The 27,776-nt window shown below is 43.3% G+C and overlaps 1 protein-coding gene across 2 annotated transcripts in view; it reads left to right on the plus strand.

The window, feature by feature from the left end:
• The window catches only part of LOC116993471 (kinesin-like protein KIF16B), a 154,842-nt gene extending 139,682 nt beyond the window's left edge, over window positions 1-15,160 (plus strand). For both annotated transcript variants that reach the window (XM_033054085.2, XM_033054086.1), the window contains one exon: window positions 14,292-15,160. In XM_033054085.2, the coding sequence (XP_032909976.1) occupies window positions 14,292-14,450 (159 nt within the window). In that variant the 3' untranslated portion in view covers window positions 14,451-15,160. The remainder of the gene's footprint in view (window positions 1-14,291) is intronic.
• Window positions 15,161-27,776: the final 12,616 nt, after the last annotated feature.

Raw genomic sequence — 27,776 nt, forward strand, 5'->3', positions numbered from 1 at the left:
CGCAGGCTGCCATGTGCTGCTCCAGTCTGCCGCGGGCTACTGGCGCTCGCGGGCTGCTGCGGGCTGCCTGCTCTCGCGGGCTGCCCCAGGCTGCCGGCTCGCACTTCTGGATTGGCAAATTTCAGAACTTTGTCCATATATAAGGCACTCTGGGGTATAAGGCGCACTTCCAGATTTGGACCAAAATTTTATTCAGAAAGGTACACCTTATACGCATGAAATTACTGTAATTTTACTTACTGGTTGCAGTCACTAGATATAAAGAAGCAGAACTTTGCGTAAGTCAGGCGTTGATCCCATACCAATAAAACATTAACTTTGATTAAATATTATAGACCTTCAGCTAAGACATTGTGTTACTTATTACAAGACATTATTCTCGTAATAGAAACGCATGATAAAGATGGTAATTTAGAAGGAACAATAACCTGAGGCTATTTTCTGGATGAGTTAATTTTAAGCTCTGGTTCAACAGGCTACTGGATGCAAAAGGAATTGCAATTGTGTTGTCATTTGCTCAAACACTAGGCTTAATTCAAAATCAGGTCTGAAACCTTGTTCTGCAAAGTTTACTAGAAGCAACATGGCATAATTACATATCTCTTTAGAAGAATTTTAGTCTTTCTTTCTTTCTTTAGGTGTATAGCTTCAGGTCCCTACCTCAAAAATTATCTTTTGTGATCAAATGTTTATCTCCATTACAACCAAAGAATTAAATAGGATTTTCAATTTAAAGACCTTTTTAATTTACTCTTTCCTTTTTAGGTATTTCAGAGTACCAGAAAATAAGGAGGTATGTTTATCATGATTTAGTAAGTTTAGAAAATGGGACAGCATATAGTTTGAGCTGCAGTTTAGCTCCATATCCTAGTGTGTTTTGCTGTCAGGACAGAATAAATTTCCTAACATACTCCTACAAATCAAATTTTAAGTTGTGTACCTTCATCACAATCTCTGTTAATGGCTCTGCGCATACAGATGTGGGCAGATGAATAAAAGGAGTGCTCAGCCAAGGACACTGCGTTGAATTCAGTGCTACCCCTTTCCAAAGCAAGTGTATCACTCATCCTTCAGCATGGGATTTCACCAGACGAAGCAGAGGGTGATGCATGTCAAGTTGTTTGGTAGGTGTTTGCCAAGCCCACTCCAGCAAAAGACACACTGTCAGTACTGGGCCAGGGATGCATGCTAAATTGAATCCTGCTCTTTCTAAATAAATTTTGACAGGACTTGTTTTGACTTGTGCTCTGGAGAAGAGATTGGTTCCTTCACTAGTCAGGTCTGTTTTGATCCTTTCCAGTATAGCCATTCATTTCCCAAAGAAGACTCACACTGATAGACCACCTGTAAATCATAGCCCTTGCTGCCTTTTTTTTGCTTCCCTGCCAGCCTGCAATTCAGTTTTCATTGGAGCTGCCTAAAGCCAATAAATGTAAGCTTTTAGCATGCAGACATTATAAGAAATAATAAGTCCTGTGGATTTTAAACAAATTTTAGCAGAATAAGATTGTAATTTGTGATGTAGACTGACTTCAGAAGTTAATTCAATTGATGTGGCTTAATATAATTCACCATAATGTGCTTATGCCATTAGACTTGCACAGAAAAATGCTCCAAATAGCTCTAATGAATAGTTTGGGTTTTGAAAACCTGAGAGAGCAGTTTCACCTTGAATCATAACTGACATCTTTCAGAATGCTTGCACATTAAGAAAATTCAAAAAGGTATATCAATTTGAGTAAATTTCAGTACCACCCTGGGTAAAATTAAATTTTAGTGTCACTCAAGCACTTCTGGAGATGTAGAGGTAAAATCTGCTTCCCATGTACAACTTTGGAGGAAACCAAGGAATCTGCATTATGCTATGCATGAAAAACATAGGGAAACTTTCCCAAGAGGCTAAAAATGTAAGTTCTGGTATTTTTCAGTGCAATTCAACTGCTTAAAGAAGCTTGGTTCTTGCTTAGTTCCAGAGTCATTTAGGTACCTCTAAACATGCCCAAAGGAGTGTTGTATGGAAAGTGTCTGTGGCATTCTCCCCAAGGCAGTTCAAAACTCGTAACTCTCTGAGCTGAGGGAAGAAAATTGAAAAGAGAACCCCAAAAGGGAAGTAAAGCCTCTGCCTAAACAAAGACCAGGTAACCCACAAAGCGAATACCCCATGGCAAAAAAAAGCTGGAAGCTCCCTCAGAGTGCCAGTTTTAAAAGCACTCATGATAACAGCCTCTCCACACACAGGGTTCTCATTTCAGTAGAGTCTTATGATACAGTAACAATAATGGAAGGCATTAGTAGATATGGAATTCAGTAACATTATGGATTACCCCAGGACTATCCCAACAGTAAACACAGGTATCTGTACACATGTACATATAACTATATAGAATTACTATTTCAGTGGTCACTGACTATCCCCCAGATATGGACAATGTTCATTTTGTCCATGACTGATATGACTGGAGAAGTCCATTCTCATTGTCCATAATTAAAATATGCAGTGGCAGTGACATCCAGCAACCAGTGGTACATTCCAGCCTTACAGGCTGTTCTCACACAAAGTCAAATTCCCCTGAGGTACACAACATGTTTCCCCATCTCCGTGCTTAACCTTGAGTAAAAACAATCCCACAGGTAGGTTTGCCTTTGCTCAAGGGAGAATTAATCCAAACAGGTTTTTTTTTTTTTTAACATATCTCTCATATGCACAACAGGGGCTTTATCTGCTGTACACGGGTTTGGATTGGACAGGGCCAGCTCAGTTAGTGGAATTTCTGATGTTAACTAGCCACATAGCCTTTGCTAAATGCAGATCCCACTGCTTGATAGTCCCACCATCCCTTGCTTTCAGTGCTGTTTTTAATAGTCCATTGCACTGCTCAACTTTAGCTGCAGCTGGTATGTGATAAGGAATCTGGTACGCCTGTTCAATACCGTGTTCCCTAGCCCAGATGTTTATAAGGCTGTTCTTGAAATGAGTCCTGTTGTCTGACTCAGTTCTCCTAGGGGTACCATGCCACCACAGGACTTGTTTTTTCAAGGCCAAGGATGGTGTTCTGGGCAGTGGTGTGAGACACAGAGACATCTCCAACCGCCCAGTAGTTGCATCTACCTTTGGGGGCACATAGTGCTTGTCTTGGCAGGCTTGCAGCAGTGTGATGTAATCAATCTGCCAGGCCCCCCATACATACATTTGGACCACCACCCCTCATATCACAGGGACTTCACCCTCTTGGCCTGTTTTATTGTATCACACATCTCACAGTCATGGATAACCTGAGCTATGGCATGTGTGGTTAAGTCCACCCTCAGTCATGAGCTCATGGATATGTGTCATTTCTTCCCTGATGGGCCTACCTAACAACTCCCCTTTGTGTTATCAATCCAAATCTACTTGTGACACCTTGATTTTGGCAGCCCAATCCACCTGTTCATATTTGCGGTGCTCCTCATTAGTTTGACAGTTAGGCACATGGGCATCCACATGATAGACTTGCACTGTCCACTTCTCTGGGTAGCAATGTCTTGCCATTCTTCAGCCACTCAGATTGGTTTTCTACTGTGCTGCCAGTTGGCCTTCTTCCACCTTTCCAGCCACCCCTACACAGTGTTTGCTACCATCCACAAGTCAGTGTAGAGGCAGAGTCTTGGCCACTTCTCTCACGCAACTATGTCCAAAGCCCACATCCCACACCATTCTGAATTTTCCACTACTGGGTAGATCTCTGGACAACCTTTTTGGAAATCTCAGCTCTGATTCTGAAAATGCTGTAGGCCATGTAAAGGAGAGTTAACAGAATTGAAAAATGTGATGTCTTTAACATCCAGAGGCTACTGAACATTCTTAAAATGTGACATGCCAGGCCTGAAAGGAGAGAAGGAGGTAAAAGACTGGGAAAAACTGTCCCCTACTTTTCCCCCACAACTGGCTGGATACAATTTTTAATAACCCCACAAAAGAGGCAGCTGAGACCAGGACAGGAAAAGAGCAGGGAATACACATCCCAGATAATTACTCTCATTGCCTCTGATGTTATCTTTTCATACGTTATTGTCACAGAGTATATCAACACAGCAATGCTGGCTTTTGTCCTTGATGTGAAAAAGATAAATACCTGGGGTAGGATTGTCAGTATCAGAGGATAAATATAAATACCTAAATGCCAGAAAACCATTATTAAAGCAGGCAGCATGGTGACCAGTGAGTGTTGTACCCAATACAAGGTCTTCAGAGCAAGAGTGCTGATTTTTACTTTCTCTCTTTTCCCGTGTAGTGCCCAATTTAAGTTGGGCACTAAATTTGCTTTGGTGTGAAACAGTTTTAAAGCACAACATTCTGAAATGAGATGTCTCCCCTTAAGGGTTCAAACAATCCCTTCCCACAAATAAGGAACGAGATACTATTAGATAAGTAAAGAAATAACAGTTTACTAGCAAGCAGAACAGCAACACACAAAAAATAATGGTAAATAACTACTACATATGAAATTGCTAAATTTTGTGGACCCCCCAAGAATGAAGAGATATCTGAATATGCTGGGGACATTCCCCAAGATGGCACTCTACAGCTAAACACATGGTTTGAAGGACAAAGGGAAAGGTGGTGTCAGCCTTCCTCCCATGCCTATCCCCACTCTGCTTATCTCCCTGACAGCTGGAGGTCTGATAGGTCAAGGGCTAGAACTCACAGAGGGACTTCACATTCCTTGTGGCAAGAGATGACAGGGAAGGTGTCTGGGCGAGCTTGGATGACTTGTGGTCCTCCCTCTTTGGTCAGGGACCATTGACGAGTTAGGACAGCATGGACTGGAGTGGGGCTGCCCCGCTCAATGCAGAGGTGGGTGCCTGTGGAATTGACCTCAAGGCAGCTCAAAATGGCTAACTCTTAGCCAAGGAAAAAAAAAAGAAAAAAAAAAAAAAACCAAAAAAATAAAAGAGAACCGAGAAAGCGAAAGAAGGCCTTTGCCTGAACAAAGACCAGGTAACCCGCAAAGCAAGTACCACGTGGCAAAAGAACTGGAAGCTGCCTAAGAGTGACAATTTTAAAAGTACTCATGATAACGCCTCCATACACAGGGTTCTCATTTGTAGGGTGTTAAAGGTACAGTAACAATTTTATGGAGTCTGCAGATAGATACGGAATACAATAACATTATGATTTACCCCAAGACAGAGCTACATTACATTTTTGGTAGGAGCTTTCAATCTCATCTCCTCGCATGTAGCTTCTTGGCTAATAGCTTCAGTCTAACAAGTTAAGAGTTTGACTTTGTCATAGTCAAATTGGCAAGATATTTGCTAGTAAATATTTAAAAAGTGACCTAGCATAATATGCCCTAGTTACATTATTTCTGTTAAGGGAAACTCACGACATAGAATTTGTCTTAGATGAGAAATGGTGTGGGTGTTGGTGTTGTATGTAGACTTGTAAGATATGCAAACACAGGGTAAGGTATTACTGATTGGGATGTTCTCAGTCTACTTTATTATTTATTTATTTATTTATTTATTTATTTATTTATTTATTTACTTGCTACCTACTAGGCATTGCCTGTAAAAAGCCTTGCTTCTGATTAGACCTAATCAAAGTGAGCAGGAAGGGTTTGATTAAAATGAGCCAATCCTTTATTCTTGGTTTGCGTTCATCCAGCCATGAGGCTAATTAATGCCTGCCATCCTGAAGCAAATAACCCCTCCTCTATTAATATGATGTTGATGCCTTAAGAACCTATAAATGAAACAACACACACTTTCAAGATAATATTAGTAGAGAGAGTAATATAAAGCCTGGTCTTTATTGGAGGCCTCCAGGGGCAGATATGGAAAATGTCCACAAAAGCTCACTCCCATGAAGTGAATACTGTTTTTATAAATTTAGAAAATTAGCATAATTGATAAAAATCATCAATTAGGAGCACCAGTGGTAATGCAATTCCCCCCCCAGATAAAACCCCTTCTAAATCCTCCCCCCTTAGATGGAAACTGAACTAGTTTATGAAAAATATATCCTAAAGAGCTGTTTTTCTGCCTTGCTTCCTAAGAAGAACCAAGATAGGATAGGGGCTTTGGAATGTCTTTTGTCTTTCTGCCTATTAGGGCAGGAAAGAGTACTGGGAAAACTAGCAATAATAAGCTACAAAGCTAAAAATATATGTATAAAGAATACAGAGACTATATAAAAGAAAAGAGGCAAAAAATCACCCAGCATCACTGTGACTTTTGCAGTAGAGACTTGCCATTTTCAAACATGTGGATCTGTCTTTTTTTCTCCTAAAAAGTGCATACACAAATTGCCAGCAACTTGAGCAAGGTCTCTGGCACCAGGGACAGTCACATTCTGGAGGCAGTTGTCTAACTTGGCTCCTCGAGGAAGCTTTGCAGAGCTTTGACAGTGTCTAATTTTGCAGGGTGTTTTGTAAGGAGAACTCAACCATCCTGATCTTTCAGCAAAAGGTAATGGGCCAGGTGATCCCATCGTAATTATAGATGTTTTCTCTCCAAGTTTTTCCACAGAAATAAGATCCTTCAGGCACTAGGTAGTCTCCTAGGCAGTAAGTCTTTTTCCCATTGCTCTGAAATCACAACCACACAGAATGACCTAAGGATATGTGCAGGAGATAAATGTGTTCAGATCCGCAGGTGACATTAGGTACTTCCTAAGGGGCCTGAAATATCACTTGAGATATTGAATATCACATGCTGTTCTGCTCACATACTTCATTCAAATCTTTTATTTTATCTTGCAACATATGTCAGGGTGTTGGGGAAAAGAATTGAAGCTTCATGTTTTCTTTATTAGAAAAAGTAAAAGCCCAAAAAAGACCAAAATGTTTCTCAGCAAGTTGTATCTGGTGAGTGGGGAATTGATCTGACTCTGGAATTGGTGGAAGATATTAGTTGTAATCTGGTACAGTCCCCCCTCCTTTTGGATTACTCCAAAGCAGTGGTACCTCATATTCTATAGTCTTGCTATCTGCAAATTCTTTCCCTCCTTGCTCAAATCTAATAAATCCAGAAATGGATCTGAAACTACTTGGAGACCTATCAGAGCATTAAGCTAGCCTTTACTCCTAATGCCCCAGTGCCTTGGTTTAAAAACCTGGTGTCTGCCAAGGTTTCTCTCCAGATGATTATAACTTTGAAATTACAGGGCTTTCCAACAAAGATATGAGGAGTAACAGTTCTTTACTAGAATATATATATAGTTATGCAGTGTATAGTAAAGTATACTTTACTATATACTATAGATAATAAGACAAACAAGAACAGAAAACCCAATGAAGTCTCTCCCCACTCTTTGCAGCTGATTTCACCTGGGTGCAGTTCCAGGCACAGTCGGCAGGGGGCGCTGGTGGCTCCTGGCCAGGCAGGGCGGCTGCGATAATTTCCCCATGCTTGCAGGGGGCGCTGTGGCGCAGGGCCGCTCCCTTACAGAAATGGCGACTAAGACGACAGGAAAAGGGAAGGTGGCAATACCCTTTGCAAGCCCCACAGGGAGCACCCGGTCTCAGTGCCACTCCAGGTGGCAAGCTGAACTCTTGCAGTAACTCCTGAGCAGAGGGCTGAACAGCAGAGGCTAGCAGACCTAGGGTGGCAAACAAAATGCAGCAAAAACCCTGAAGCAGTGGCAGGAGCAGCCGGTCTGGGTGGACATGGGGTGTTGAGTTGAAGTGTAGCACAAAAAAAACCCTTAAGCAATGGCACTCAGGCTCCTGCGAACAACCGGAAGATACAGTAATTTCACGAATACAAGCCGCAGCAAGAAGACTAAAATTTTGGTGGAAACCCGAAAATGCGGCCAATATTCCGGTGCGGCTAATCTATGGACAAAAATGTGATGTCTGCCCTTACCTAGTATCATGCTGGTCCAGTCCCGAGCCAAAACAGTCTGAAATCCATGGTTTCCCGTTGTTCCGACGATGAACCAATCAGAGAACAGCTTATTGCCTGCCTGTGGATGGCGGCGTTACTGAGGGGCGGGGGGTGTTATCGGGGTGAGTTACCTCGGCAGTTCGATAAAAGTGTGTGATATTTCTCTGTACTTTTTAAAGTGTTTTCAGTCTTGTGCGGCTACGGGGCTGGCTGGGCTCGCAGGGAGAGGGCTGGGGGAGCCTCTCTCCCCGCAGGGAGAGGGATGAAGCGGGCAATCGGCTCGCAGGGAGAGGGCTGGGGGAGCTGCTCAGCCCGCAGGGAGAGGGCTACAACGGCCGCTCCCCCCGCAGTCGCAACGGCTACAATGGGGCCGCTCCCCCCGCGGGCTGCGAGGGCCAGAGCGGCGCTCCCCCCGCGGGCCACGGGGGCTAAAACGGGGCCGCTTCCCCCGTGGGCTGCGAGGGCCAGAGCGGCGCTCCCCCCGCGGGCCGCGGGGGCTAAAACGGGGCCGCTTCCCCCATGGGCTGCGAGGGCCAGAGCGGCGCTCCCCCCGCGGGCCGCGGGGGCTAAAACGGGGCCGCTAGCCCCCGCGGGGCTGCGAGGGCCAGAGCGGCGCTCCCCCCGCGGGCCGCGGGGGCTAAAACGGGGCCGCTCCCCCCGCGGGCTGCGAGGGCCAGAGCGGCGCTCCCCCCGCGGGCCGCGGGGGCTAAAACGGGGCCGCTCCCCCCGCGGGCCGCAAGGGCTACAACGGCCGCTCCTGTGCCAGCACGGAGATGTGGCTCCGCTCGGAGCTCAGCTGCCTGCCCGCGCGGCTGAGCGGCTGTTTAAAGGCAACGCGGATCCATTGGGAATGCTCACAAAATGACCACACTATTGTTCCTGTCTTTTTCGGCTTGTAAATAAAGGGTGTGTCTTTTTTCACTTGGAAACAATGTTTCCGAGGTCGGCAGTAAGCCAGTAAGCCCCGGCGATCCCGCGATTGTGTTACTAAATGACGACTTTGTGAAAGTTCGCTGCGAACTAAAGTGCGGCTAATATTCCGGGTGCGGCTTATCTATTAACAAAGGCAACAATGTTGCCAACACACCAGCAGTGCGGCTTATATTCCGTGCGGCTTGTATTCGTGAATTTACTGTACTCCCTTTGGAGAGGTGTCAGGGGTCGGGGTCCTGGGTTTCCCCTGAGGCACCCAAGCAGATAGGGAGGGTCCCTCCTAGTGTTGTTGGGTATTGAAAAGGTCCCAGTTCCATGGTTGCTCTTGTGAGCAAAGGCTCACCCACAATAAGGAGAAGCAGTGAAAGGCGGTAGCAGTGAATTCTCCTTGCAACCGCAGTCCTGCACCAAGACCACAACCATCTCTCCTTCGATCTCCGCACTTTCCAAGAGAAAACTCCCCAGCTAAGAGACTGCAGCCAACTACACACCTTGCCCCCTCTTCCCCATTGTAGTCAGATCTTTTGTCTCTCTTTAATTATAGTTTTTCCCATCTTTTAGGGAAGAAATGTGAGAAAAATTCCTTGGGCCTTAGGTAGGCCCAGCGGGAAGGGGAGATGGTTTGAGTGGAAGGCGTAAAGGGGGAACTTAACTGGGATGAAATGACTTGTGACCTGCAGGAGGAGCCTGCTGGGATTACTGCCTCCAAAATACCTCAGTTTGGACAGCTTAAATATGCCTAGGCATGTAATGTTGGGATATTTTGCATAGGAAAACCTGCTTCATTGGAACTCAGTTTGTAAAAAAAAAAAAAGAAAAAAAAAGCCCACAGGAAGAAGCAGAGCCAATGAAAAGTTTGAATCCTATTTTTCTTGGTAACTTGTATATTTTCTTACCATATTCTATATAAAGCATGTCCTAGACAGGGCCTTTCGCCAACCTGAAGTCTCTATGGGACACCCCCACTTGTCAGTGCCATTTCAGCCCAGCTTTATTTTTGGCAGTAGGATGTAGTTAGACAGAATAGCTGGCATTTCTGCAGTACTTGGTATTTTGAAAAACCACCTTGGAAGTAATTTTTTTTTTTCTTTTCAACATATTGGTGGAAATGTCCAAAGTAGAGAAAATTGGTTAATTTGGAGAAAGGTCCCCAAATGTTGATTTTCCTTTCCGTATGCCCAAGAGTTTCTTTTTAGGAGACAAATGCAGGAGTATATGCCCTGTCATTTCTGCATTCCAGCAGGCTCCCTTTGCATGCCTTGTCTTTTAAACAGATCCTTGTTTTTGTGATCACAGATTGGAAGCGAATGATGTGCCTGTCTGCTTGCTTTGGGGTAGAGTCTTCCTTGGGAAGAACTGACTTTGCAAATACCTAATTACGACATAATGTGGTTTTTCAGACTCAGGAAATATGCTTCAATCTGTCTGGCTTTGTGATTTTTTTGGTAATTGAATTTGTATCCTATAGAAAGAACTGTGATACCTGTGTATGCTTTGCTCTATGGATAATTCAAATCAAGATCTGATTTAAAGCCTGCCCCACTTAACACTCGTCAACGGAATAATTATGTGATTGGTGCTGGGAGGAACTAGCATCTGTGTTCAAGGGAGAGAGGAGCCCATGTTAGAAGTTAGATGAGCAAGTTAATTAGTCCTGCCTCTGTCACCAGTGACCTTCTATGACCTTGTGGTAAAGCTTTCTGTGATGAAGCAGATTGACATCTACATCTTGAAAAGCTGGTATTGTTTCACAGAAAAGAAGTTATTGTCTAAAAAAAAATCTCGAAAACCTTGTAAGGTTTATCTTAGTAAATTTTCTGGTGCTTTCAACTCTGGCATATATTAGTAGGTGGTATTTCTAATGCCAGTTTTAAAATGTAACTTCTAAAGTATTTTGAGCACTGACTTTTTTTAGGAAATTGCTAGAAATAGCGATATGAAAGCAAAAGCTCGAAGTGTTTTCACTTTCTGAAAGTACCAGAGTTGATGAGTTTTTAAGCACACCAAATTTTAATGAAAAAATCAAATTCTTGCTAAGTTCTGCTATTGGTCTCTGAGGCTATCAGTGTTAGTAATGGATTAGGAGAACAATGTCACTGAACTGAATTCCTCTTTAATATGCCACAATTGAAAGGATGATAAGAAGACTTTCACATTTTGATTGTATTAACTTAAATAACTTTAAATTAAGTTATGGCTTTACATTAAAATGTATAAAATTACGAAGTCCCCACATCACGAAGTAGTGCAAAAATTATTAGAATGACTGTTTTGCTAATGAATTGAGCACAAGATGAACACTGGCCTACTGCTAAAAAGGTGAACCCTATTAAAATGATTTTTAATGAGCTTTTTAAATGGTTTCCACTTTGCTGTTCGCATAATTAAAAGGGAGGGAAAACTACTCTGACTAGGTAAAGAAAGAAAAGCCTTTGGGCCTCATACCACTTTCTCCAGTTTAGTTTCATTTGCAAAGTTAAAACTTGCAGGTACAGCTGTCATAAATTTTTAGATAGAAGGCTTGAAGGTTGAATTGCCTTCAGAGAGGGCAAACACCACTGCTTTTCCTATTTTGGATCAGTTTTTAACCTGGCTTTCTGTCCTTGTTTTGTACACGCAGAGTATTTCCATTCCCTAAATGGGTGTTTCTGAGTGAGTGTTTAGTCAGAACAAGCAACATGATTGATGTGTAAGTTGCCCATTTTACATCTCTGTTACAGTGCCAGGGTCTTGTGCCCTCACACTGAGACATTTACAAACATATCATTAGGATATTTTCCAGCAAACCAGCAGCGTAGCAGGTCAAATGCTATTAGTGAAATGAAACTCCAAAGTGTATTTGGAAGAACACTGATTACCAGACTAAATAATCCAGAAGAAATGGTCAGAGTCTTAACAAAAAAAAATGAGTAGTAAAATCAAGTGTGTTGGAATGTTTTTGGCAGCTAACTAGTTTTTTCTATCCTGGATAATCATACAACCCTAGTAGCTATTGCACAGTGCTTTGCATGCCAGGAACAATGTTGCTATCAGTAGGAAATCACATCATTAATTTGTATAACATTTGGACCTATGAAGGTATCCTGAGCTTGCCAGTCTCTGCTGATTTTTTTTTTCAAGGACACATCAAAAGAGTTCTGTAAATAGACAAAAATTATATATGCTACTAGAAATGGATTTTAATACACTGAGTGCTGGCAGAGGAGATCCTTTCATCCAGCCTAGCTCCTACTCCAGCTGCTTGCAGTGGCCTCCTGGGCTGCACCAAAGTCCGTGCTGAATCCCTTCTGGATCTCTAAGGAACTTTTTGTCATTTCTGGCTCTTGGTGTTGGTGTGCTCCTGCCCTTCTCCCAACTTGCTGTGACCCTCTTCCTCTCCTTGTCACAATCTGGGAAGCATCTTTCTATACGTTGCAAGGAGCACTCTTTCTCCTGTCACTTTCTTCCACTTCTGTCCATTGCAGCCAACAGGACAGAACAACGTTCCCCTGTAGTGCCATGCCACAACTCTTTGACCAATGCTTGTGAGCAATTCTGCCATTAGTCACTGTTTCCTTACTACAGGGGAACACTCCCAGCCAGCATCTTTGGGCAGAGCAGCCTGTATTTCAATGAAGCAACAGCTTCTTTGTGTCAAGGGCACAGCAGCTCTGGGCCATATTAACAAAACAGCATTGCAAACAGGGTAAACACAGGTCTGGGTTTTATAAGAAGGCTAATTTGTTCAGAGGTGGTTGTTGAAGAGCACAGATTATCAAGCCATATGGCAGGAATCCTTCACACAAAATTAATTCCATTGTTATCTGGTAGGGTCTGCTTGTTGACATTTTCCCAAGGATCTTTTTTGTGTTCAAAGAATCTGATATTCAACTCTGGAACACAGATGTGGAAAAGAAGTGTACCTGCTGTTCCTAGTGTGTCACATAAGTGTGTGCTTAGAGCAGAGGGATTTTTTAATTTGCCATAAGAGCTATAATGCCAAAACAATGAGTAATGGCTTTGCAGAAAAGGCATGACAGTCAATTATCTGGCCATACATACTAAGGTGAATGCAGTAGGTCTTGTGATGTGTGTGTCAGTGAGATATTTTGGTACCTTTGAGCCTTTGATAGTCATAAACTAGAATTATTGCAGTAACTTTTCAGCACAGTTTTACATTTGATTTTCTACCATATTCATCCTTCAGGAATTACTGGTTTGGGACTTCTTGTAAAGAGCCCTCCTTTGAGAACTAATTATGAAAAATGCTTCTCTGTTTCTCACTTTAAATTACCTCTTAGTCTATTGCTGTTCATCTTGAAGGCATTTTTGTAATGAATTTTTTTCATGAACATTAATACAACCTGTGGCAGATCTAAATGAAATAGAAAATTCACCATTTCTGCTAAGAGAATAGTTTTTTATCTCAGCTGCTTTTTTTTGTTTGCTTTTTTTTTTGGTTTGTTTTCCTTCTTTTTGCAATATTGAAACAGCTGATTTCTTAAAAAGATAATGGGTTGTTATAGTTTAGAGGAATTCTTCCTGAGAAATGAGTGAATAATTGGACAAGTTTCCTGAGCAAACCACTTCCATGACCCCAAAGCTGCTCCATTCAAATAACTAAATGTTGTCTTCTTCAGAGGAGAATATGCTTCTCTGGCTTGCAAATATATTTCCCATGGAATCCAAGACCAGTGAATGATTTGAAAGTTGTCTCTTTTTATGGTCAGTCTGTAGTACAGAAAAGGAGTTTATCCCTCCAGGTGAGATTTCCCTTGCAGGTGTTTGAGTGACAATGGATGCATTTATAGTATCTGTCTGATCAAACTTTTTACCTAGAGTGTATTGTTCAAAAGTTATATTTATAAGTTATTAAGTCACGCTAAATGAACCCACATATGATGGAAGCTTTGTTAGGTTTGTGAAAACTGTCTTAATGTACATCCCCCAATTTCTCTAGGTACAGATGTGACTGCAAGTTGCACAGTGAATATTAACTTTAACTTATGGGAAAAGAAAGCAAGTGTCTCCCACATGCTTCTCATTAGTAAGACTGGAAAAAAAAAAAGAAAAAAAAAGGAAAGGTTTTTAAAGTTATTTTGTGTCCATATGTAGTGAATATCCTGCAGAATGGATTTGAGGTTGGTAATGCTAGACAATAGTATTAGCGTGTCATGATTAGCAGATAGCATTACATGACTGCAGAATAAACAAGGAAGCATCACACAACAACAGAATAAAAGAATTGCCAAGCTGGTCATAAGAAGGAAGTGGAAAATACTTATTTTCTGTTTTTCCTGAATTTAATACAGACATTTCAGTAGACGGTTTTAAAAATAGATTTAAATGCTAATGGTTATTAAAAGCTGTTTATTCACATTATTAAATGCTGTTTATTCACAGCCCATGGAAATATTTTGGGGTGTTTTTACTGTTCATTTTATATTTCAAAATGATTGTCATCAATTTGATCAAGTAAACCTTATAACATGTTACATTTCATTCCACAGAAATACCTCAGGAGCTTTTTCTCTGCAATGCTGAAATCTCCATCGTCTCCACTGAACATTGATAAAGTGGGACTAACGTTGTCAAAATACACCATCTGTGAATTCTCACCCTTCTTCAGGAAAGGCGTTTTTGACTATAGCAGCCATGGGACCAGCTAAGTTTTGGGCCAGGATCCTTGTGCTGATGGAGTGTGGCTGCAATGGTGCCTTCACTTTTGTGCAAGAGTAATGAGGGAAAGAAAAGAGAGTGTCTCCTCCATACCTGGAAAGTTACATCCAAACAGCACCAGTTAGAGACAGCTACACCTCCATGCTAACCTGTGTCCTTTACCACCTCTCAAGTTGGTGCCTGCATTCTCCTGGCATGGGGTGTACAGACATTTTTGTGTAAGTTGGTCTGTTAATACTGTACAAAGATTCTGACTCTCATGATGAGTTTGGATCCCCATCTTGGCAACAGTGCTTCCTTCCGATTTGCTCAGATAATTTGTTCTGGCCGTTTGAGAGCATCTCATGTTTACCATGGCAGTGTGTCATGCTGACAGAGGGTTTCTGAGTGGCCTTTTGGTTTCTGTCCAAGCTGTTCCTTAAAGAACAGTTCCTGTTTTGTTTCTTTATATCATTGTGTCGTGTTTAAGGTAATGATCATATTCCACTGTTGTTTCATTTTCTTCCCCTTCCAGATCCACTGTTTAACTATTTGACTGTATAATTGTATAGTTTTTCTCAGAAGAATTAAAGGGCCTCGGTAACTTGAATGCTTACAAAAGTATATACAGCAGAAAGAATATAAATTCAACCCTGTCAGTCTTACAGAGTTTGGTTGTTTGGAGGCAGAACAGATCACTCACCATTAATCAAGAAGCAAAGGAAGCAATAGTTACCAAATAAGCATGGTCAGCATCTTTTCAGATTTCGTAATCATTCAGACTGTAAATGAAAACTATGCACTGTACAGAGCTCATAGCTTATGCATAAAGCTGAAGAAAAGTGCTATATATATATTTTTTAAATAGCTTCTTCACAATAGTTGTAAAACCTGAGATTTATTTACATCCATTAAAATTTACAGGATTTAAATAACAGTACTTTAAAATGACTCAGGACTTATTCAGACTTGCACATGTATATACAGGTAGAACTTATTTTATATTGCTGCAGATTCAAAATATGTATACACTGTGACTGGAATTGTGTATGTGTACATGTTAATGTATAATTGGTTGTATAAAAATCAGAATTAAATGACTTCCAGTTATTAAAATGCATAATGAAAGGTAAGTTTTGTGTGCTGTTTGTTCAGAGTGTGCATTTTTTATGAGTTGACATCACTGACTACTGATAGGTTATGGTAGCCAAGCTATTTAATGTCATTGAAAATTATTATTAAAACCTAAAGTAACAACAGTGGTTGCATATTTATTTCATGCTAAATTATAGGAACAACAGTATTTTACATTTGAGAAGATACATCCGTGGCCCTGAGGAAAGTGGTCAAGGAAGTGTCTAAGGCACTATTCATCATATTTAAGAAGTACTGGCACTCCCGTTAAGTTCCCATTGACTGGAGAAGGGGAAACATAACTCTGATTTCTAAAAAGGGAAAAAAGGAAGACCCAGAGTCTTTCCAGGCCCAGGAAGGCCAGTCAGTCTTACCTCAGTGCATGGCAAATTATGGAGTAAGTCCTTTTGGAAACTGTGTTGAGGCTCATGGTAAATAATGTGGTAATTGGTGACTACCAGTATACTTTCACTAAAGACAAATCATGCCTGACAAATTTGGTGGCCTGGGAAGACCTTCTAGAGCCCCTTCCCATACCTACAGGGAGCCTGCAGCTTCGAAGGCTGGAGAGGGACAAAGGCATGCATGGGTGAAGGGAATGGCCTTAAGCTTTTTTTGTAGATATTAGAAAGAAATTCTTGACTGTAAGGGTTGTGAGGCACAGGCACAAGTTGCCCAGAGAAGCTGTGAGGAGCCCCTTCACTGGAGGTGGTCAAGGCCAGGCTGGATGGGGCTGGGAGAAACCTGATGAGAAACACGAGGAAGGTGTCCCTGCCTGTGGCAGGGGCATTAGAACTAGAGGACTTTTAAGGTCCTTTCCAAACCAGATCCTTCTATGATTCTACTGTGATGTGTAAAGATAGCTGGGTTCCATTGGTAAGCATAGCCTGCCACAATAAGCATTTCTAAATAAATTTTAAAAGAAAAAGAAAAAAAATTAGAATGGGTGATTTGAATTTTGAGAGTATTTTTATAATTTTGACTCATTTCAGGGAACACAAAAGTTAGGGTAAAATTTCTATTATCAGCAGGGTAGGTTTTATTGCCTTTGAATATGTATGACTTTTTCTGACTCTAACTGACTCAAGTATCTTAATACCTGTGATTAGGAAGCTAAGCATTCCAATCAAACCTATTGATTCCCAAATTGTTTTTATTCACTGAGTCCTGGATGTTCCTGGACTCCCTCATGCACTGGAGCACTGCCTGTGCTTGATCACTGACAGGGACCCAGCCTCATGATTCTTGCTCTGCCCAGTACCTTTATTACACCTCTTCAGGCTCTCCCAGGGCCCTCTGGGCACATTTCATCCTCCTGACCACAAGGCTGTGTCTTCCCTTCCTTCTTCACTCTGCCATTTGCCTTTGCTGGTGCTTCCCAGATCAGAAAGTGGAGGTTGGGTGCTTGCTGGGTTCCTGGGGTGACCTGAGTAACTGGGGTTTGGTGTTGCAGTAGGTAATGGAAGACTGGTAAATGCATGTGGCTGTCTTGTTCCGATGCTCATATGAGTGCTTCAGAGGCAGAAATTAGGGATGCTCTCACTAAATCTCACTTCAAAGCCAGTGACTCTTCTATTTCTCCTCCCTTACCCTGTCTCTCTTCCTACCTCATTACAATGAAGTATGATAAAGAATTAATGCCTCAGAGTCTTTAGAAAAATGATTTTGCATAACTGTAGAGCATTATTTCCTTTTGTGACACTTCTATGAAAAGATCTAGAAGCCAAAAAATGGTAACCTACTTTATCTGCTGCACAGATAAATCCATTTCCTGCAGTTGTCTTTCCTGAAAAACTACCAATGTGCCAAGCAGATCTCCATTGTACTGCATGGTGAATGCTGGTTATGAAAAGGCAAAAGCAAACAGGACTCCTAGAGGTATTTTCGATCTCTTTGGATTTAGAGATCCTGTTTAAGAAAACTCAGTGTCACAAAGAATTAAGTTACGTGAAAAATTTTAATATTAATTTTTTTCACTTGAATTTAAAAGAAGGCTTTTACTGGATTCCTGTCTACAGTACAAATTGATTCAGCGAGGACCAGATGCTCAAGTGATGTAAACCTGCCTCTAAGGTGGTTAATTTATGTTGTCTAGTTTATCTGATCTGCAGTGTTAAATGTGCACATTGCAAATAACAAAGTTATTTAATCACTATTTAAAATGTCATCAAGTTAAAAGCTACAGAGTTGCGAATGTAAGCATGAGATTAGGACCACAACCCCAGGCTACCAGCTTTTTCCACCTTCTTACCTATCTTTCACTGGTATCCAAGTTTAATCAATGATGGCAAGCTCGGGCTAAGCTAGGAGGCATCTTTGAATAATTGCATCAGTAAAAAATACGATGGCTGTTTAAAACCTACAGTCTTTAAATCCAGGCTTTTTGAGAAGTTTTCACTAGAAGCTAAAATGCATGTCGAAATTGCTAGTCATTTTAAAGATGTTTCAATTGCATTTCTCTGTAGATATCCTCAGGCTCTAAAATTGTCCATTAATTTTATTTTCAACATACTGACACTTTCAACAACATTGTGAAAGTTATTTTCAGGCCTGGTATGGTTGGTTTTTTTTTTCCCAAGTCCCTCAGTAATTGAAAATGTCCTTAAGTAAAGCCTAACTCCAGTCCTATATATATTTCAGGCAAAGTGTGTGTTTAAGTACTTTACTATAATGGGGCTATCACACTTACCCATGCAACTGAAATCATGTCTCCATTAAAATCACCAATCCACTTGACTCATGTTCTTACTGAGCCTACAGCAGTTTTTCATCCATAGGAACGCACAAAAAAAAGGCAAAAAATCACACTGGAGGTGGTACTTGGCTTTTTTTCCGTGCATAACATGATCAAAATTCAAAAAAACTTCGAGGAAAGCCTTATTGTTGGTCTTGACCCTGCTCTTCTTTAACTGAAAGTGCTTTTCCCCTGAATATGCTGCTGCTCATAGACAAGAGGTTGAGCAGCTCTCAAAGCCCTGCCAGTAAATGGATCCTGGCAATCTCCTTGCTCCTACAGGTGGGAAGAAGAAATAGGTTTGTATTAGACTGTGATAAAGCTTGAAATTTTATATGCTCCCAGCTCACCAAAGTCCCAAAAATGGAAAAAAATAATTATTTTTAACTTAGCAAGTTTCTTGCGTCCATCTCTGGGTTTATTTTCTCTGTGTTTCATTAGATTCTGGAAAAAAATATGCTTGATAAGCTAAAGAGCAAAAACTTACTGGCATGCAACCTCATAATGGGAAATAGAAGATATTCCTCTGCAGGAAAGGCTTCATGAGCAGTTAAGGTCTATGCAGTTGTATAGGCCTTGAACCAGTTAAAGGCTTAAAGCCTGGATAAATTTTCTTGGCAAAGCTGTAAAGTGAATTTTTAATATACTGGGTCCTGCCGCTTTTTTAAATTGTTGTTTTATTATTTTAAGAGAGTGTTTTGTTATTATTGGTGGCAAACCATAATGCTGTTGTAAATGAACATTTTTATTCCTAATACAATGAAAACAAAGTTGAATAGGAACAAAAATATAATAAAATGTAATCAGCTAAGGTTGGAAAAGGCCTCTAAGATCATCAAGTTCAACCATTAACCCAGTGCTACTGTGTTACCAGTAAAACATGTACCCAAGTTCCCCATCCTTTTATTTCAAAGGTTGGTGATTCCACCATTTCCCTGGGCATCCTGTCCCAATGCCATACTACCCTTTCAGCAAAGAAGTCTTTCTTACTATCTGATCTAGACCTCCCCTGGTGCAACTTGAGAAAGAAACAAGGAAAATGAACTGTGATCTGAAAATGAATTTTGTTGGAAACAGGTAAACTTCCTTATGCCACCTGTCTAGTGTAGTTAAATCTATAAAAGAGCTCATCCAAGTGACTGAAAATACCCAATCACAAATGATACTGTTCTTTTGTCTTTTTGAGATGGAGTTTTAAAAGGAATGTGTGGGGAAGCCATTATGCGTGAACATTCATGTTTGACAAAGTGGAGGTCAGATTTTGGACAGAAGCTTTAGCCTCATGTCTGCAGTATTTAACAAGCCTTAGAGGTAAAAATGCAAGTAGCAGCATGGGAAACCTTGTATCTTTATTCTTCTTTACAACTTTGTTTTCTTTAAAAATACTGACAGTTTTCTCCAAAGTTGTTCTGACATTGGAGCAGGTAGCACAGTTTTTTCACTCACAGAGAGTTTTGGCAGCCCTTTGGTGTTGGTTTTTTTGAAACTGGTCTCAGAAAAAGAAGTTGGTCTAAGAAAAAACAAGTTTACAGGCTCTTTCAAAGTCCTTCTCAGTTTCTTTTGCTAGCTTCTTGTATCTTCTCATGACAGTTTTGTCTGGGTGGCTTGTTTTGATTCTTTGTAAGTTTTCAATTACTTCCTGTCTGTAGTCTTGCTTTACAGATGGTTTATAAAAATGTGCTGGGAAGAGTTGAAGAGAAAGCAAATCCTTTATTATATGACAAATGGTAGCTTTCATCTTCTGATAACTTGTTCTCATCTCCTGTTGCAAAGTGCAACATGCAGTTTTGATCTTTTGAGATCTGAGCCTTCAAAGGTCTTGTATACTACAGCATTTTGGGGTGTTACTGCACTTTTTCATGATCATTCCTATATATTTTTCAATTGTAATCAATGTCTGACATGAGCCTTTCTTCAAGGTTTTTGTGGGGCTGAAAGCCTTCTACCTAATGCCTTGTTTAGGTCTTCCTGGGACTCTGCCTTTTGTCACTATCCTTGCTCAAAAGTGTATTTTCTCCACATTAACCTGTTTTAATATTACCTTGAGACATTATCTATTTTTCTGTTTCCTTAAATGGATCGGAGATAATCAACTGAAACCACATTTTAGTTGTGTTTTGCAAAAATTGATGTCCTTGATTTTTGATATTGGGAATTACAACAGAAATCAGAATCTCAAAAATAAGCAGGTGAAAATTGTTAATGGTGGTGTTGTTGTACCTGGGAAATCAGTGTTGTTTTCAGGACTTCTGCATCATGGTTGTTTTGGTATTTTTTTCCCCCAAATATGAGTACCTTGGAGATGTATGGGTTGCAAATTACTCTTCTCCATGGTGCAGAGTAGCATGCTGATAATAGGTGCAAAATGAATCTACTGATAATGAGAGCTTCAAGATTTGTTCTATGGAAACTAATGATGTGTATATCAAATCACCTGTTTTTCTCATTGAGTTCAACAGAAGAGAAGGCAATGCTCTACTGCTGAGAAAACAAGCCATGGCACATTTTCATCCATAACCACCTCCAATTCTCATTATTTTTGTAGCTGAGCAACAGGATAACAGTGCTGGACAATGCAGAGGCAGCAGAGCCCTCTGAAAGATTAGTGTAAGATGGTGGGAATGGAGTCCTCTGAATGATTAGCATAAGAGAATGTGAACAATTAAATACGTATCTCAGTCTGTCCTGTGTTCGGATCTGTCCTGTTTTAAGCTTGGGAGTGTTCATTAATGCAGTGTGGATAAAAGAAAATGCCAGTCCTGGGAAGCAAGTGCTTCCAGGAGGTACAGTGGACATCCTTTGGGTTCCAACACAAAAAGGTCGCTCAGCAATGTGTGAAATCAGAACCTCAGACAAGCTTCCAGGCTGCCTGAATGTATTGATTTTGGCACCTGCTTTCATGAGCAGGTGCTCAAGTTTATGTGCCCAGATGAAGTTACCTCTTAACATCTTAATTACATGCCAGACTCTGGCTGTATCTTTTGTGTGAGTAGTTCTAGGTGTTGTTCGGAAAGGCAATGGAGAATGAAAGTATGAAAAAAAAAAGGTTGCAAGAAAATTTAAAAAAAACCCCAGAAAAAGCAAACAAAACAAAACCAAGTGCTTGTTGAAAAAGCAAAGGTATCACTAACTTCTTAATCTGTGGTAACTTAATATTTGCATAACATTATTTATTGAATGGAACCAGAATTGCTCAAATTTGTCATGTTTATCATCAAAAGAGAGCATCTCAGCACAGCTCATTATGTATGTTCTTTTGTAGTGGTGGAACAGAGATTTAGTTTTAGGGGACTGGAACTCTGCTGGGTGTACTGGCAACATATACTTCATTCTATGTGAATTAAATCAAGGGTGGAATTTAAAAGTCATAATGAGTAATCTGGCTTTTAAAAACATGACAAGATTTTACAGGGCAAATTTCGGCCTGTTTATTATCACTCATCTGGCATCCTGCACGCAAAGGCCCACAATAATTTTCACTATACCATTGTGAAGACTGTTGTATTACCTTTGACAAGGCTGCTAAAGGAGACTGCCTTGATGATACTCTGGAAAATCAGCAACAACAGGACTTTCTTGGATTAAGTGATTTATTACCCAGGCATGAAGTCTTGAACTGTGGTCATTAAGGCTGCACAGAACTCTCTGCTAGAAATTTCTTGGTCAATATCTGTCCTGGTTTAAAGGACCAGGTGTCTTCCAGGGAAGGTTGGAAGCTCCCTTGGAATGGAAAATGTGATCCCTTTCCCTCCAAGTAATTGTAACTTTGAAATTACGTGGTTTTCAGGCAAAGATATGGGAAAAGGAGTAACAGTCCTTTACTACTACATATATATATATATATATATATACATCCAAGGCAGACAAACAAAACAGCAGCATCCAACAGCAGCACAAACCTAGTCCCAGCATCTCTCTCTCTGCACTTTCCCCTGGGTGCAGTTCCGGCAGGAGACGCTGTTGGCTCCCAGCCGGGCAGGGCAGCTGCAATAATTCCTGTGTGCCTGCAGGGGGTGCTGTGGCATGGGGCCACTCCCTCACAGAAATGGTGGGTGGGCTGAAGGGAGAGATAGAGAAAAGGTGCTGCTTTTGCAAACTCATGGGTTGGAAATGGGGGCAGCCGGTCCTGGTGCCAATCCTGATGGCACCATAGATTGTAGCAAGGACTTTGGAGCAGCAGGCTGGAATTCCAGATGTAACCATACCCCAGTGTAGCAAAAACTCCAAAGCGGTATCGGGACCCGGATGGACTTGGGATGTCAGGTTAAAACGTTGCAAAATACCCAAAGCAGCAGTGGCAGCCAGGCTCTTGCAAACAACCAGGAGACACTCCCTGTGGAGTGGGGAAGGAGTTGGGATACAGGACTTTCCCCTTAGGCACCCGGGTAGATGGTGAGGGTCCTTCCCCACCAGTGTGTTGAAAAGGTGCCAGTTCAATGGCTGCTCTGATGAACAAAGCCTCATTCACGGTAGGAGAAGCAGTGAAGAACAGAACTGTGGTGGCAGCGAATTGTCCTCACAAAAACAGCAGCACCATCTCATCTCCTGTCCCAAGAGCAAGAGAGACAAAGGAGCTGAGACCAGCCCCTCACCCCCATGCCAAAATCTCTCAGTATCTCTGGCCTTCCCAAGAAAGAGGCACCAGCTAATAGTAGGTGCAGCCAGCTGCACCCTTTACCCCCATCTTGGCCACATGCTTTAAGTATCATTCTCATGTCTTAGGCAACAAATGGGAGAAAATTCTCTGAGAGAAAGAAAAACAGAGAAAAAGGAAAAATCCTAACCTCCAACAGTATCTCTCTCCGGGAAGATGTTGTGGTTTAACTGGAGAAATAAATAAATGCCACACAGGAGCGCACTCACTTCCCAGCCCTTGTGCGATGGTGGAGAAAACTGAGGAAAAAAGTAAAAATTGTAGCTTGAAATAGGACAGAAATGGTAGGGATAGTAATAATAATAATAATAATAATAATAATAATAATAATAATGAAAAGGTACAGTAATTTCACGATTATAAGCCGCACCATATTGACTAAAATTTTGGTCTGAACCCAGAAGTGCTGCTTGTAATCCGGAGCAGCCAATATACGGATGATGGGGCACTTCCCCGACCCCAGGAAGGGGGGGCAGTGAGGCCACTTCCCCGGCCCCAGGGAGGCAGGGCAGCGGGGCCGCTTCCCCAGCCCCCGGCAGTGGAGCAGCAACCGGGCAGTGGCACCTCCACCTGCAGGGCCCCTCTGAGCAGCTCTGCCAGGCTCACTGCCCCCAACACTGGCGGGCCCGGGCTCTGCACTCCCGCCCAGTCCCATGCAGCGACCAGGGTAGGGCACTGGCCCGGACAGCGAGCAGCGGGGCCAGCCCGGCACCCCAGCACCGGTGCGGGCCAGCGTGGCACTCAGCAGGGCGCTGCTGCTCACCAGGAAACTTTGCTGCCTGCAGCCCCTGCCACTTCTGACAGCCCAGGGCAGCCGGTCCCCAGCCCACCCGGCCCCGCTGCTCTCGTCCCCCTGTTTGAGAGCAGAGCTGGCAGGTTTAATAAAAGTGAGTGATCTTTCTCTGTATTTTTTTTTAGTTTTTAAGGCTGCATTTAAAGGCTACCCTGATCGGTGAAAAAAGTTTGCAAATTGAGCACCTGCCAGTAAGCCCCATGATTCCGTGATTGTTACTAATTTGTTACTTTGTTGCATGCGGGTCCTCACTGTGAACGACAGTGCGGTTTATAATCCGGTGTGGCTTATATATAGACAAAGACCTAAACATTACTGACACCTGGAGATGAGGTTTATAATCAGGTATGGCTTGTAATCGTTAAATTTCTGTAATTAGAATATACAAATCAAATAATGTACAGTGCAGTTGCTCACTGCTTGCTGAGTGCTGCCCAGCCAATTCCCAAGCAGTGGCTCCTGAGCAGCTTTCCCCCAGCTTTATGCTGGACCATGTGAACTGGAATATCCTTTTGACCAGCTGGGGTCAGCTGTCCCAGCACTTATGCCCCTCCCAGCCTCTTCCATGCTGGTGTGGTTTGAGAAGCAGAAAAGTCCTTGCCTTAGTGTAAATGCTGCTTAGCATCAGCTAATCAGTGTGTTATCAACATTTTCTTATCCTAAATCCAAAGCACAGCACTGTACCAGCCTGTAGGAAGAAAAGTAGCTCTACCCCAGCCAAAACCAGGACAAGATACTTTGAACTTAAATAACTGATTTTTTTGTGAGCCTTTGATTTGTCTGTACTTTGGCCAATATTCATCATTCAAGTACACACTTTTCTTTCCTTGGCAGACAGCCATTCAAAACGCAAGAAACTAGTGGTGGCAGGATGGCAGAGGCAGAAGAGGACTGAGAAAGTTGATGGTGCAGCTCTGGCACCTCAACAACCAAGTCTAACAGCCAGTCCCCAGGTTATCCAGCTTGATGACACTCAGGACTCACTGCTAACTTCCTACCACTTCCTGCAAGTCAAGGTGAAGAAGCTACTCTGTGGTTTCTCTGCAGGTTACCAATGATATTCCATTCCTTTGGTTCCTTTTGTCAAGCCCTTTTTAAAGTAAATCACTTTTCAGTTTCATTTGTTTTGTTAAGTACAGTAATTTCACGACCATAAGGCGCACCGGACTATAAGGCGCACCCCCGGGAGTCGGCAAAATTTGCAACTTTGTAGATCAGATAAGGTGCACCAGACTAGAGGGCGCACTTTTTTTTTGCAGCGAGGCTCCGCCCCCAGCTCCCTCCACGCGATTTCTGGCTGAGGCTCTGCCTCAAGCCGGCAGCCATTGGCCCTGGGGCCCACCTGTACCCGGCAGGGGCGGTGCCGTGGGCCCCCAGACCCACCTGTATCCGGCAGGGCCAGGGCATGGCCGCCACCCCTCCGTGCTGCCTCTCCAGGGCCGGGCTATGGCCGCCGCCTCTCCGTGCCACCTCCACGGGGCCCGGGCATGCCTCTAGAGGGGCGGCTCTGCCTGCACGGGGCCAGGGCGTGCCTCTGGAGGGGCGGCTCCACCTCCACGGGGCCGGGGCTTGCCCGCTGCTGCTCTGCCCTGCCTCCATCTGGCAGTCACGGCCCTGCCGGCTCCCCGCGTGGCTCGCAGCTCTCACTTCCGGGTAGGCAAATTTTTTGAACTTTGTCCATCACATAAGGCGCACTGGACTATAAGGTGCACTTCCAGGTTCCGGGGAAAATTTTAGTCAAAAGGGTGTGCCTTATAGTCGTGAAATTACTGTAAATGCATGTGTCGTTTTTATCTCTTTTCACTGCCTTGTACAATTCTGCTGTTCCCTTACATACTGTAGAGATGAGGCGGGGAGAAAGGAAGCTGAAGTACAGTAATTTCACGAATACAAGCCACAGCAAGAATACTAAAATTTTGGTGGAAACCCGGAAATGCGGCCAATATTCTGGTGTGGCTAATCCATGGACAAAAATGTGATATCTGCCCTTACCTAGTATCATGCTGGTCCAGTCCCGAGTCAAAACTGTCTGAAATCCATGGTTTCCCGGTGTTCCGACGATGAACCAATCAGAGAACAGCTTATTGTCTGCCTGTGGATGACGGCATTACTGGGGGACGGGGGGGTATTTAGCAGGATGAGTTCCCGCGCCTCGTTCTTTTTCGGCGTGCTCTGCCCTCAGCGTGTTCTCTTCTCGGCTCGTTCTCCCCTCGGCGACTTCTTCCCTCGGCATGGCTGCGGAGAAGAGAGTAGCGTACGACGCGGAGTTTAAAGTGAAAGCGATTAGCTATGCAAAAGAACATGGGAATAGACCTGCAGCTAGAGCGTTCCACGTTAATGAATGCATGGTACGTAGGTGGAGACAGCAAGAGGACAAACTTCGTCTCGCAAGGAAGACAAAGAAAAGTTTCCGTGGCCGCAGAGCACAATGGCCAGAGCTGGAAGAAAGACTTTATCAGTGGATTTCTGAGCGAAGGGCAGCTGGCCGAAGTGTATCTACTGTTGCCATTCGGATACAAGCCAAAGCAATTGCAAAGCAATAGCATATAGAAGAATTTCAAGCAGGAGCGTCTTGGTGCTTCCGCTTTATGAGGCGACAGAAGCTCTCTGTCCATACACGGACCACGGTGTGTCAGCGGTTGCCGGCGGACTACAAAGAAAAGTTAGCCAGGTTCTGGAGTTACTGCAAAAACAAGATCTCTGAACATAGTATACAGCCGCATTGTATTATTAACATGGACGAAGTACCCCTCACATTTGATATGCCGCTGACGAGGACCGTGGAGCACACCGGAACACCGACGGTGCCGGTAAGAACCACGGGGAATGAAAAGACATCGTTCACGGTCGTCCTCGGCGTTTCGCTAGCTGGGCAGAAATTACGCCCCATGGTCATTTTTAAAAGAAAAACCCTCCCTAAAGACAGATTTCCAAAGGGACTAAAGGTTCATGTTAATTCAAAAGGCTGGATGGATGAAAAAGCAATGAATATTTGGCTAACGGAAGTTTACGGTGGCACATTGCATAGGTTCTTTAATCAGTTACCGGGACTGCTAATTTTGGATTCCATGCGTGCCCATACGACGGAAACCGTGAAAGAAATCGTGAGAATAAAGAAGACGAAGCTTGCTGTAATACCGGGTGGCTTGACCAAAGAACTGCAGCCGCTGGACATAGGTATTATTCGTTCCTTCAAGGCTAAAGTGCGATCTCTGTGGGAAGAGTGGATGTTGGAAGGCGAACACTCCTATACCAACACCGGGAGGCTGCGCAGGGCAAGTTACGCTACAGTGTGCCAGTGGATACTGGATGCCTGGGGTAAAGTAACTACCCGAACTATCAGCCGAGGGTTCGCCAAAGCCGACATCATTCCTGGACTGACCAGCAATGCCATCGGGAGTACCGAAGGTGATAACTCTGATGGTGAAGGTGCCGGCGAAACCGCCTCACGTTCGCTGGATCCTACAATTGCCCAGCTGCTGGTTTCCGATACGGAGGACGAAGACTTTGGCGGTTTCATGGAAGATGAAGCCGCTGATGAAGCGGCTGATGAATGAAAAATGAAACTGTTTAAAAGTTTAATAAAAGTGTGATATTTTTCTGTATTTTTTTAAGTGTTTTCAGTTTTCTGCGGCTGCGCGGTTGGCCGCCCTTGTGCGGCTGCGCGGGTAGCTGGGCTCACGCGGAGAAGGGGGCGTGCGGCTGAGCGGGCGGGGGTGGGGCGGCTGAGCGGGCGGGGGCGTGCGGCTGAGCGGGCAGGGGGCATGCGGCTGAGCGGGCGGGGGGCGTGCGGCTGAGCGGGCAGGGGCGGGGCGGCTGAGCAGGCAGGGGGCGTGTGGCTGAGCAGGCGGGGGCGGGGCAGCGCTCGCTGAGCTCACAGGACAGGCGCATTTGTGCCGATGCGTGTGACGGGGAAAGAGCTGAGTTCGGGGACCTCAGCCGCTCGCCCGCGGGGCTGAGCGGGTGGCCATGCCGGCGCGGAGATGTGGCTCCGCTCAGTGCTTGGCTGCCCGCCCGCGCGG

This window comes from Catharus ustulatus, chromosome 3 (assembly GCF_009819885.2).
Source record: "Catharus ustulatus isolate bCatUst1 chromosome 3, bCatUst1.pri.v2, whole genome shotgun sequence".
Taxonomy (NCBI): Eukaryota; Metazoa; Chordata; class Aves; order Passeriformes; family Turdidae; genus Catharus; species Catharus ustulatus.